General features: G+C 52.7%; 1 protein-coding gene across 2 annotated transcripts in view; it reads right to left on the minus strand.

Moving 5' to 3' along the window:
- Positions 1-13,638, minus strand: part of URM1 (ubiquitin related modifier 1) — a 19,586-nt gene that overhangs the window by 1,638 nt on the left and 4,310 nt on the right. The window contains exons 2-4 of one of the 2 annotated variants that reach the window (XM_005881408.2): positions 12,300-12,370; positions 2,173-2,254; positions 295-343 (exon numbers count right to left, since the gene is read on the minus strand). In XM_005881408.2, coding sequence (XP_005881470.1) covers positions 295-343; positions 2,173-2,254; positions 12,300-12,370 — 202 coding nt within the window. The remainder of the gene's footprint in view (positions 1-294; positions 344-2,172; positions 2,255-12,299; positions 12,371-13,638) is intronic. The other variant, XM_014529399.1, reaches the window with a different exon arrangement.

Here is a 13,638-nt window from a genome sequence, read left to right on the forward strand (position 1 = left end):
GGGGGGTGTGCGTGCGTGCACACCCGGTTGTTTTGGGAAAGATAGAATGTACCAGAAAACCAGGTACCCTGTACTTTAACTTGCAAATGTCCAGGATGGAGGACAGCTCACCACTCCCCCAGCTCCCCTTTCCTTCCTCTCTCAGGTGGGAGACCGGAGTAGCCTCAGTCTGGAGGCCAGAGTGGGACGGAGGGTTCTTCAGTCACCCTATCTGGGCCTCATGAGAGGCCCTCAGCTTGCCCACTAAAGCAGGGAGGGGCAGGGGTGGGGGAGGGATGTCCCCGAGGTACTGACCAGCAGTTCCCAATCTGCATCGTTAATCAGCACCAGGATCCCTGGCCGCCTGTGGGAAAGATGGTGGTGAATAGCAGGGAGGGAAGGGCAGGGGGCAGGCAGTAGCAAGGACAGAGAGGCTTAGACGCTGGGGCTGAGGAGAGTGTGGTGGGAGCCTTTCCTCCTGAGGTTCCTGTTAAACATCTCCCAGGAAGCAGAGGTGACAGTCTGAATCTAATGGAAACAGGGTCAGACAGTCACAGCCTTGGGGCCACATGGAAATCCCAGCACCGTCGCCCAGGTCTCAGCAGATCATTGTTTCCCAGAGTGTCAGTTTCCTCTGCTGAACGTGGGGCAAATGACAGTGCCTCCCCCCGAGGCCTGTGCGAGATGAACGGGGATGACGTGAGGTGCTTCCCGCCTGCGTCTGTGGTGGGGCCCACTGGCAGCGGCATGTTTTTCCAAGGGTCTGTCTCAGTCTTCCAAGCCAGGGAGGCCACCAGTGCTCCGAGCACCCGAAAGCCTACGGCAGCCCTGCCTGTTGTCAGGCAGGGTAGGTTGATGCTTGAACGGGTACCTTGCCTGGCTCCTGCTGGCAGTGGCCCAAGGAGTACGGCTGGCCTTGGGGGTGGCCTCCAGGACTCCCGGACCATGATCTGAGCCCGGGGCTGGATGCCCCAGGACCAGCTGGTGACCTCTGCTTCAGGGCAGATGAACGAGTCCCACAAGTACCCTGCCCACCGCTTCTACCCCTGAGAGGCTGGCCTCTGAACGTGGGGCAAATGACAGTGCCTCCCCCCGAGGCCTGTGCGAGATGAACGGGGATGACGTGAGGTGCTTCCCGCCTGCGTCTGTGGTGGGGCCCACTGGCAGCGGCATGTTTTTCCAAGGGTCTGTCTCAGTCTTCCAAGCCAGGGAGGCCACCAGTGCTCCGAGCACCCGAAAGCCTACGGCAGCCCTGCCTGTTGTCAGGCAGGGTAGGTTGATGCTTGAACGGGTACCTTGCCTGGCTCCTGCTGGCAGTGGCCCAAGGAGTACTGCTGGCCTTGGGGGTGGCCTCCAGGACTCCCGGACCATGATCTGAGCCCGGGGCTGGATGCCCCAGGACCGGCTGGTGACCTCTGCTTCAGGGCAGATGAACGAGTCCCACAAGTACCCTGCCCACCGCTTCTACCCCTGAGGCTGGCCTGTTGCAGAAGTGACTTCTGTGCACTTGGAACCTGGCTCCTTGCCTAGGAGGCTGAGCTGGGCCTGGCACAGGTAGAGGGGCTGTGGGCTGAGAGTAGGGGTGTCTTCAGTGGGCACAAATGTGTGTGTGTTTGTGTGTGCACATGCACTGAATGACCCCCTAGAATCCTAGACCTCTGCCGTCCAATATGGTATCTATTAGCCACGTTTAAATTTAAATTACCATGAAATAAATGAATATTTAGTTCCTCAGTCACACTAGCCACATTTCCAGGGCTCAATAGGCTCACGTGCCCAGCAGCTACCACATTGGACAGCACAGATACAGAACACGTCCATCATCACAGAAAGTTCTAGACTTTCAAGGAAGGAAAGGGACCCTGGGCAGCTTCTTTTCCTCAGTACTTTTGAACAGAGAGCATAGCCAAGGCCTAGAGCAGTGAAGTAACTTGCCTAAGGTTCCACAGCAAGTTTGTGGCAACCAGAAGGAGGTTTGTGGTGACCAGGAGAAGTTTACCAGTCTCCTGACCTGGGTGTTAAAAAGTCCCCAACGATCGTGTGGTAACAACAGTGCAGGCTCTTTCCTCAGAGGGTCAGGGGATGGCAAAGGAGACAACAGGAATGGAGAAGGCAGTGGCTGGACACACAGCGAGGGGCTCAGAACTCCTTCCCTCTGCCCACCCCCTCAGGGAAGGGAAGAAAGGGACTCACACACTGTCTCCCTGGATGAACAGCTCTGGCCGCTCTTTTAGCAAATTCTTCTTGATCCAGACAAGGAGGTTGCGGATGTCCCCTGGAGAGGAAGGCACAGAACAAACTACTGTCAAACCCAAATGATTCCTGCTGCCCAGTGCCTTGCCCACGCCAGGAGGAAGGGAACACGGGCTCTTTGAGAGCAGCCTGTCATGCCCCTGAACTCGTGGATTCCCAAGGGGAGGAAGTGGGTTAGCAGAGGCAGTGACCTGCCAGGAAGGTCTGCAGAGAAAGGGTCACCTCGCTTACTGAAGGCTTGAAGAGGCAAGGGGGACTCAAGGCAGGCAGCAGGAGGAACTGTCACAGCTGCAGGGTGGGGAGACAGACCCCCATCCACGAGTCCTGGAAACTGGTCTGAAGCTGCCACAGACCGGCTTCTGCGAGGGCCCTGAAGAGCCCCCTCCACCTTCCTCTGCCCAGCCAGTCCCAGAGGGGAGGATTCCGCTTTGCTCCTGGAGGGGTCTGCATATATTTCCCTTTGTGAGGGGAGAAAAACAATTGCTGAGCTGATACCATCAGTTAATTTCCTCCAGCAGAAGGAGAGAAGGATCCTTCACCAGCAGAGAGCTGACAAATCACTGCCCCCCAACTCCCCTTCACAGAGCCCCCCCTCCCTGGGCTGTGGGCAGCACCCTGAAGAGGCAAGAGATTCAGGGCTGAATGGGCCTCTCCTGCTCCCCTGGACACTGACACCTGCCACTTTGTTGCTGTGGGACAGCCACCTAGCTCTTTGCACATTATGCGGAGGCTCGGGGCCACTGTCCCCAGGGTCACCTCTCCTTTCCTAGGCACACGGACACCTGGCTCTCTAAGCTCCTCGGATGCCATGGCTCTCAGCTACCACTCCTCAACAGTCTGTCTCCTGAGGCTGCAGAAGTTCCTTCTCTCCCAGAGACAACTCCAGGACTGAAGGCCAAGGAGACACCTAGTGTTGGAGAAGCCAGTGGAGGGCTTGGGGCTAGCTAGTCACCCCGACCCTGAGTCCATGTCTCAGGCCAAGCTGGAGAAGGGCCCAGGCAATGCCTTGGTTTCTGCGCCTAGAGTCAGTCCTGGCACGTTGGTGAGGGAAAGGCTGCTGGGGCAAGGCAGGCCCAGCAGCATGTCACACACACAGGACCAGCGTTGCTCGGGGTTGTAAGACACTCTCAATGGCCTGCATACCACCCTCCCTGGAGGCAGGCAGGCTGCACACTGGTCCGACTGGCTCACTCTGCTCCATGCCAACTTCCCTGGATCCTATGTCAGAAGAGCACGGGACCATGGGCAAAGTGTCCACGGACCGAGACTGCCACCTTAAAAATTCCTTTTATTTATTTTTTATTTATTTATTTTTTAAATATATTTTATTGATTTCTTACAGAGAGGAAGACACAGGACCAGCGTTGCTCGGGGTTGTAAGACACTCTCAATGGCCTGCTGCATACCATCCCTGGAGGCAGGCAGGCTGCACACTGGTCCGACTGGCTCACTCTGCTCCATGCCAACTTCCCTGGATCCTATGTCAGAAGAGCACGGGACCATGGGCAAAGTGTCCACGCACTGAGACTGCCACCTTAAAAATTCCTTTTAAACAAAGCAGACGGGAGTCCTCATGGTCCCTGGAGTGGGCAGAGGACGGGGAGCGTTGCCTCCAACGAGCTGCAGTCCATTTGGCCGCCTGGCTGTGCTCCCCTGAGGCCTGAGCTTCAGAGGTTTCCCCTTGGCCTCCATCTTGGCACTGTCTGGTGGGCCGCCAGCCCATACATCTTGTGGCCGCTCGATAGAGCTGCCGGAGTCTGACACATCCATCAGCCAGCCCTGGCGGCAGGGTTCTGCCTGTGTGTGCAGAGGCACTGAGAGGGACTGGGCAGTGCCTGGCCTGAGGGCCACCAGCTGCACCTCCACAACCTGGCTGTCCTGTATAGAACCAGCCCTAGTTGTGTAAAAGGAAGGGGCTTCTATTTCACTCTGGAGATGCTGGGGGGTGGGGGGTGGTGGTGGCTAGTAGTCATGTCGGGGTCATCAGAGTGATAGCACCATCCTGGAGTCCCAGAGGGGTGGGCTCGGGGTGAGTCTGCTGCCGGTGCTGGCTCATTTATCATGATGCTCCTCTTTGCTGAGGTCATTCCCTCCCTCCACTGCACCCCTCAGGCCTGCCCACATTCTTGATAACCTGTTACCATGGTGAGGCCACCACATCACCATTCTTATTGTTCCCCCATGCCTGGATTTGGGGGTGGGGAGAGAAGGGACTCAGAGCAGGCTGCAAGGGCCACTAGGCCTGGCCTCAAACCCCCCCCCCCCCCAGGGACATCTTGCTAGGCTTGCTGAGGCCCAGACAATATGCAAATGGCTTCCAAGCCAGATGGTCGGCTTCCAAAGGCACCCAGGGGAGGAGGAAGGGTTAAGCAGAGTCAGGGGCTGGTGGCTTGAGGATGGCTCTGGGGAATCTCACTTTTACCTTCCCGCTGAGTCCTGCTGCCTTCCCACTGCTACAGAGGGTGTTTTTCCTGCTGGGATCCCATGCAGTCATTCTCAAGATAAATATTTACTGAGCAACTAGTAGTGCCAGGTGCTAGGGAGATGGCGGTGAGCAAGACAGACACGGCCTACCCTCATGGAGCTGACAGGCCAGCAGGGAAGCCAGACATTACTTATTTAATGAGTTATGATAAATGCTCCTTTGTGTAGGGTTGGGGAAAACTTTTCTGAGGATGTTAACATTGAAGCTGAGGCCTGAAGACTGAATAGGGTAGGATGGGGGAGCAGAAGGAAGAACATATGGGAAGACCTGAGGCAGGAGGGAATTGGCAGGTTCAAGGTAACAAAACAGAGAAGGCAAGAAGATTGGCATGAGCAGTTTTAGGGGCCAGATCTGGAAGAGACTTCACTCTCCCCGTGAACCCCAGGGTTATTCACCAAATCTGTGCTCCGAGGGCACAGAACCCACACTGCCTGGAACTGTGCTCTGTGTTTCTCTGCCTTGACACACATATCAAGATTCAGCTCAAATGTACAGTCACCGGTACTAGAGTGTTCTGAGGACCCAGACTGGCCATAGCACACAGCACAGAACCTTACACACAGCCCTGGACTCCATCACTTCCTAGTTACGTGACCTTGGGTAAAGATTTCATGAGCCTCAGCTTCCTTCTTTGCAAAATGGGAATGTAAGAGTCTCATAGGGCTGTTGTGAGGATCGAATGAGATGATTCATATAAAGCTCTTGGCACTGTGCCTGGCATATCAATGCTGTAATTCTTCTATGATTCAGAAGAACCAGTACCTTTTGCCCTCACTTGATGCCCTAGGCTTCCATACTCTGCCCGGGGGTCTAGCATCCTGGGGATATGTTCAGACCACTTTGGAGAGTGGAGTACAGTCAGCCAACCATTAATCAGACAGTGCTGGGACTAGCTGGGATTTTTTGTGTGGGATTCACTATCTTTCTTTTTTTTAATCCTCACCCAAGGATATACTTTTATTGATTTTAGAGAGAGAGGAAGGGAAAGAGAAACATCAGTTGGTTGCCTACCGTACATGCCTCAACTGGTATGTGCAACCTAGGTATGTGCCCTGACCAGGAATTGAACCCACAACCTTTTGGTGTATGGGATGATACTCCAACCAACTGACCCCCCCCCCCCGCCCCCGCCCCGGGAGGATTCACTAACTTGGAGAGTGGTGACGGAGCCCCAGACACTGGCTTTCTCTCTATTTTAGATGTTCAGACCCCAATGATGCTGCCAGGACAACCCAGCTAGAAGGAACCACATCCCGAGGCCCTGGGTGCTAGAGGCCAGACTGCCCCTAGGCACGCAGCCCCAAAAGGAGAGGAGCACCCGAACACAAGGTTTCCAGTGCAGGAGGCCTGGGACCCCGCCTGCCCATTGGGGAAAAGTCAGTGATAAGCGATGGGGGCTGCTTGCTGCCTGTGGCCCAGTGGTTAAGGATTTGGGTTCTGGAGCCGGGACGTGTGTGCCAGATGGCCTTGATAGGAAGTCACTTTACCTCTCTAAGTCTCAATGGCATCCTCTGACAATTTGGGATAATAATCCAACCACCAAAGAGTTGCTGTGAGGATTCAGGCATAAGGCCTGCAGCAGGCCAACACAGCATCACACACACAGGACAAATGTACATTTGCCCAGTGAGTTAGGAGTCCTTATCCTCCAAGCTACCAGAACCTCCTAAAAGCTGCTGGCAAGCCCTAACCGGTTTGGCTCAGTGGATAGAGCGTCGGCCTGCGGACTGAAAGGTCCCAGGTTTGATTCGGCTAAGGCAGTGGTCGGCAAACTGCGGCTCGCGAGCCACATGCAGCTCTTCGGCCCCTTCAGTGTGGCTCTTCCACAAAATACCGGCTCTTCCACAAAATACCGACTTCTGCGCATGGGCCACGAAGTTTCAATTGCACTATACGTGTGCGCCCACACGTGGTATTTTGTGGAAGAGCCACACTGGAGGGGCCAAAGAGCCGCATGTGGCTCGCGAGCCTCGGTTTGCCGACCACGGGGCTAAGGGCATGTATCTTGGTTGTGGGCACATCCCCAGTAGGAGGTGTGCAGGAGGCAGCTGATCGATGTTTCTCTCTCATCGATGTTTCTAACTTTCTATCCCTCTCCCTTCCTCTCTGTGAAAAATCAATAAAATATATATGTAGCCACACTGGAGGGGCCAAAGAGCCGCATGTGGCTCGCGAGCCTCGGTTTGCCGACCACGGGGCTAAGGGCATGTATCTTGGTTGTGGGCACATCCCCAGTAGGAGGTGTGCAGGAGGCAGCTGATGATCGATGCTCTCTCATCGATGTTTCTAACTTTCTATCCCTCTCCCTTCCTCTCTGTGAAAAATCAATAAAATATATATGTATTTTTTAAAAAGCTGCTGGCAATAGGGCACCATCATGCCCCTTAGAGAGCACCTAAAAAGGCTCCCACCAGAATCCCTCACCCTGGTGGACTTGTCCTTGCCTGGGAACACTGGCCACCCACTGTGACACCCCCCCCACACACCCCATAGTGTCAAGCCTAGATTCTCAGACTGAAAGAGAACAACCTCAAGGTCTTATCAGATATTGAATCCTGGCTGCAACAGACCCTCATCCAGCCTCTCTCTGACGCTTCAGGGAGAGTTTTCCCCCAACCAGAAATCTATCTTCCTGTCACTCCACTGAGCCTGGCTGGTCCCCGGGGACCATGCCAGCAAATGTGTCCCCTCACCCCCATGCCTGCCTTGCAGATTTGGGAGAGATGGATCCTGGCTCCCCTGAGTCTTCTCTTCCATAGGTTAAACCACTCCTGTCCCCACCAAGTCTACTAGGCTCCAAGCAAGGCTCTTCTGGGAGCCCACCCCAGGCCTTAGTTGAAAAGGGCAAAGAATGAGCTGGGATGGGGGGAATAAAAGAGAAGAGAGGGTAGAGAGAACATCAGAGGGTCCATTTACAAGTGAATGGGGGTAAGAAAGGAGCAGTTTGTGGGCTAAACTGGCCTCAGAAGGAGGTTTACAGATGTGCAAAGGGACGCTCCTCATTGTTTAATTAAGCAGAAAGTGGATCTTTTCAAAAGCAATTTTGCACAGGGACTGGGGTGGGGGTGGGGGGTTGTAGGGGAGAGGATGGCAGTGGGGAGGGGATCTGCAAACAGGCCGAGAGCAAAGAAAAGAACAGCTGGCCCCAGAGAGGCTGTGAAATGCATAATAAGCAGTTTAAAGCACACGGGAGCTCTCTCCAGCTCCTACCCTCCCTAGTCAGCCACCCTTTAACACAATGGCAGGACAGAGGAAGAGGGGCAGGGAAAGGTGAGGCCAACACGTCTCCTCCTGGGGGTCAGGGCAGGTAATGCCCCTGGTGGGGCAGTCTGTCTACCGATGTTTTGGGTTTGCTCCAGGCCACTGACCACCATGCATAGGTTGGAAGCCTTGAGTTAAAGGGATCCTTGAAGCAAAAAGCCAGCCCCCAGCAGCCACAATGCCCAAAGCTGGTGGGTGCCCAGATGACCTGTTTCATGGAAATGGCTATTAAGATGTCCCCCTACAACAGTGGTGGAGAACCTTTTTTTTTTGCCAAAGGCCATTTGTATATTTACAACATCATTTGTGGGCCATACAAATTTATCAACTTAAAAATTAGCCTATGCCCTAACCAGTTTGGCTCAGTGGATAGAGCGTCAGCCTGCAGACTGAAGGGTCCCAGGTTCGATTCCAGTCAAGGGCATGTACCTTGGTTGCGGGCACATCCCCAATAGGGGATGTGCAGGAGGCAGCTGATCGATGTTTCTCTCTCATCGATGTTTCTAACTCTCTATCCCTCTCCCTTCCTCTCTGTAAAAAATTAATAAAATATATTTTTAAAAAATAAAATAAAAATTAGCCTACTATATTTGGTCAAACATGTAATTCACTCCAATGCCTTGGCAGGGCCAGACTAAATGATTTCCTGGACCTTATATGGCCCACAGGCCAGATGTTCCCCATCCCTGCTTCCCAGAATTGTATACTTGCTTTGAAAGCAATGTTTCCAAAATGTAGATGTCAAATAGATAACCAAATCAGTGAAGATGAAATCTAGCCCAACCTCCCATTGTACAGATGGGAGGACAGGCTCACAGAAAGAAGTGACTCGCTATTGTGCAATGCCAGGCTCCTTGCTTGCAGTTTCACCCACTTTGGCTTTGCCCATCCTCTTCTCCCAAATTGGCCGGGTTGGAAGCTGTCCCCTGGCCCAAGACCCAGGGCCCTGGAGTTTCCTTGTTTGTGAGACTTGTCACAACCCATAAACTTATGGCTGCTATTTTCTCTGCTGGAGTCTCCAGGACCTACTTGGCCAAGTGGCAGCCCCTGGGCTGGGAAGGCTGCCAGACAACAGATCTGGGCACGGGCCTGGGAGAAGAGTAAGACTCTCCCAGTGGCAACTGTTGGGCTCCCATGTGCCAGGGTAAGGCCTGGCAGCTGCCAACCAGCTCTGCGGCTGCAATGTGACCCAAGCCTCTGGGCACGGCAGGGCAAAAATGGGAACCAGCAGCAGAGTAACAGCCAAGGGCCCAAGGCTGAGCAAAGGGACCATTTCCGCTTCCCTCTCGTCTCCTTTTCTTTCATTCCAGAGAGGGGAGGCTAGGCCCCACCTGCCCTGTAAGCAGCAAATGGAGGAGGAGGGATCGCAAACCTGGTTAGCCCACCTTCCTGAGTAACTCTGGACAGGTCTCCTTTCTCTTGGTTTGGTTTCCTTGATGATAGATAATATTTGCTGGGGTCATTATGAGAGTCAAAATACCTAAGTAGCTGCTGAAAGCGTGAATATAAATGAAAGTGTAAAAACTGGAAAGTACACTGCAGGTGTGAGATGTTATGTGACTCAGGGAGCCTCTTAGGGTAAATGATGATGGGTTAGACCCTGAAATCTGGTTCTGAATCCCAGCTCTGCCATGTAAACAACTGTATGACTGGAGTAAGACACATGACACCCGAGTTTGGGTGGCCGCTTTTAAAAATGGAATGATATGCCCTAACCGGTTTGGCTCAGTGGATAGAGCATCGGCCTGTGGACTGAAAGGTACCAGGTTCGATTCTGGTCAAGGGCATGTACCTTGGTTGCGGGCACATCCCCAGTAGGAGGTGTGCAGGAGGCAGCTGATCGATGTTTCTCTCTCATTGATGTTTCTAACTCTCTATCCCTCACCCTTCCTCTCTGTAAAAAGTCAATAAAATATATATTTAAAAATAAATAAATAAATAAATAAATGGAATGATAGCTACCGCCTAGGAATCTGTGACAATTATTTGCACAACCAACTGAGGCTTTGCCAACCACGCCAAACTCAGCACGTGCCCCTCATGACACTGGACTTCTTTCAGTGCCTTGACATTCTGAGGCCTTTCACCAGGAGGTCTTCCCAAGGGCTACCTGCTTTGCTTGAAGCAGGCCCCAGACCCTCTGCTGTCCCTCCCATTTACCGGGCTGACTTAGCCTCCAGGTCACCTCTTCAAAGAGGCCTTCCCTGACCACCTGTTGTCTAACTGAAAGCACCCCTTTGCTCTCATGCCCGTGACAACCACTTGTACAGTTATACATGTATGTATCTACATATCTATTGCCTGGCACCACTTCCGTAAGCTCCATTATTAGGGCAAGAACCATATCTGTTTCACTAGCACCGAATACCCAGTAACTAGTACTATGCCTGGCAAAAAGGAGGCACTCAAATTAATATATGCCAACTACAGGAAAGAATAAAGTACTAGTACTCAGTGAGCATTTGGCCAATGAATGAATAAAAGGGTTGGAATTATTAAACGTGGGGACATTCGTGCCATGCAAATGCAGGGGAAAATAAATCATAATTTGTGGTATTTAATCACTGCCCAGCCAGGTCTTTAAGGCTTCTTCTGAGCCTCTTGTTCCCTCCCAAAGTTGCATGGCCATCAGTCAAACTAAGAAACAGTCACCTGCATCACCCTGGCTCTTTCCCTACCGAGGACACACACAATCCCACAACCCTGACATTTAACCCCAGCCTCATACCCACCACCAGCTGAAAGGGGGCAGTGCCCTGGTCCTTGGTGAGTGTCCCCCAACCTCTGAATGTGGCACGTAGACCTACCTTGTGCCACTGCTCTCAGACCCGGAGGAGGATCAGAGATAACCTTGGCAGCCAGTGAATCTGGGGAATAATTGCTTGATTCCTGGCAGATGAGCGTCCAGTTCCAGAAGAACCCCGTCAAACCTCCCTGACCTTTTCTTCTGCCTGCCTCCAGGAACCTCATTCCCCTGCCTCCTAACGACTGATTTCCTCTTCTCCCCTGAAGCGTCTCGGCCCTAGGGAAAATGGCTCTCAGTCCTGAGGGTCCTGAGCATTCTTCTCTGACGAGGACCCACTGCTAGGAATGTGGTGCATCTCCACAGTGATACCACCCCTGCCTCTGGGCTACACTGATATTTATCCAGCTGGACCTCTTCAACCCCCATTATTAGGGCAAGAACCATATCTGTTTCACTAGCACCGAATACCCAGTAACTAGTTCTATGCCTGGCACAAAGGAGGCCCTAAAATGGGCTTCCCACCCCCCGCCCCTCCAGAGTTTGAAGGCAGGGACATACCACAGTGATACCACCCCTGCCTCTGGGCTACACTGATATTTATCCAGCTGGACCTCTTCAACCCCCATTATTAGGGCAAGAACCATATCTGTTTCACTAGCACCGAATACCCAGTAACTAGTTCTATGCCTGGCACAAAGGAGGCCCTAAAATGGGCTTCCCACCCCCCGCCCCTCCAGAGTTTGAAGGCAGGGACTGGCTCTCATTCATGGCTGTCTCCCCAGTGCCTGGTACATGGTCTGCCACACAGGAAGTGCTCAGTACATGTTTGTTAAAGAAAGATGAACCAGTATTTAAATGGACAAATGAAAAAAGCCCATTGTCTCCCTCAGTCATCCTCCCTCCTCCAGCCTCCTTTCTGGCTGGGTATCTTCTCATCTGAATCCTCTTACCATAATGTGAGCATGTGCCCTTTCCCATCCTCGGTGAGGATTACCCACCTTCATGAGAACATCTCTCTGCTGCCATATAATAACAATAAAGATGCTCCCTTAGCCCTGGCCAAGTAGCTCGGTTGGTTAAAGCATTACCCTGATACACCAAGATTGCGGGTTTAATTCCCGGTCTGGGCACATACAAGAAGCAACAAATGAATGCATAAATAAGTGGAACAACAAATTGATGTTTCTCCCTTCCTTCCCTTCTCTCTAAAATCAATGAAGGAAAACACTTTAAAAATTAAATTAATAGAGATGCTCCCTTTAGCAACCCTGAGAGCTGGAGATTACCATGCCTACTTCACAGATAAGAACACTAAATCTAAGAGAGGCGAGGGCACTGGCCTAAGGTCCTAAGGAGATGCACACTTAACCCACATTCATGAAGACTTAGGCACGCCACCACCCTCCTGCAAAGCTGGCTGGTCTGAGAGAGGATGGCGAAGGGCACCCTGGTGATCTCTCTTCCTCCTTCCCTCTGGCCAGGAAATCTGACCTATTCCCACTTGAACGGGGTTGAATGACCCTGTAGACTCCTGCCCAGTGTACCCCAGAGAGGGGCTCAGACACCCATACTCACAGGGCTCCTCCTGTCCAGGCAAGGTGACCTGATGTTTTTTCACGCCGTCGAACAGGAGCTCCGCGCCACCTCTGCAAAGGAGGGCCAGAGAAAGACAGCCAGGTCAGTCCTGCACACACCTAGCTGAGGATGAAAACTGAGGAGGGGGCTGGCACCAGAGCACACGAGATGCCGAGATCCAAGGTTCGGGAACACCTGGGGTACCGGTGACTGATTCCTGATGTGGTCAGTAGGATAGAAATCATTTTTACCAATAACCAAGTATTCAATTTGCAGACTCTTGTTTTCACTCCTCTGCTTTCTCAAGAGGCAGCTTAGCATACAGGTTCAGGTTGGGTGCTTTCCGCCTCGAGATGGAGACCAGCCTCCACCCCTGCCTGACACCTGGACCCCGGGCATGTGACTCCATGTTCTCAAGCCTTAGCCTTTCCATCTACAAAAATGTTGAGAAGCCACTATGAGTCACACTGCAGATACTGTATGTGTTGAGGGGTTTCCTCTGGCCAGGTGAGGGTTTGAAATGTCCCTGCTGTGCCAACCACTGCTGGCCTGGTGGCACACCACAATGCCGGAGGGTAAGAGATTTCACCAGGCTTAGCAATTTACAAGACCATTCTTCATCTCATTTCATCCTCAGGGCATCCCAGGAAAGGAAGAAGGGAGGCAGACATTAACGTCATCCAATGGAGAAGCAGAAGCCTGTAGAAGTTAAGTGACTTGTCTAAAGTCACAGAGGCAGTGGCTGAACTAGGCTTCTGCTTTTATGGTTTCTGCTTAGCCCTGGCAGCCTTAGCAGAAAAAACACAACAAAAAAATAAGACCCCCCCCCAAAGGTCAGAAAGCCCCTTGAGGGTAGAATTTGGTTCACTTCTGTACCAGACAAGGGAAGGCTGGTTCAGCAGAGATGCTCAGAGACAACTCCAGAGCCTGGGCTTATGATGTGGACACCAGGACTCTTCCGGGGCCCCACACTGCTTCTCCCCCTGGGTCTCCTGATTCCATTGCAGACTTCACGTGGATCTTAACTGAGAAGGCCTTAAAAGTCCTTTGACAAGATGCGAGGCCTCCCACCCTACCACTCTTTCCCAATTTCCGAGAACAGAGATGTCCTGAGACATGCCACTGGGAGGCAAAGGCAAGGCAAGCATTGTCATGGGGGAAACATGGGGCGACTGTCATCCAAACAAGGTTATGCTTTGTTGATGCAGAAATGTGGAGGGGGAGAGGAGGCCCATCTGTGGCCGCGCACAGGGCCATTTCAGCTGCAAGCCTGCACAGAGCCTCCATTTATCCCCTTCCAAGAGCCTCGTTCTCTCCTGGGTGGGGGCTGGCACATGCA

This window comes from Myotis brandtii, unplaced genomic scaffold (assembly GCF_000412655.1).
Source record: "Myotis brandtii unplaced genomic scaffold, ASM41265v1 scaffold68, whole genome shotgun sequence".
NCBI classification, from domain to species: domain Eukaryota; kingdom Metazoa; phylum Chordata; class Mammalia; order Chiroptera; family Vespertilionidae; genus Myotis; species Myotis brandtii.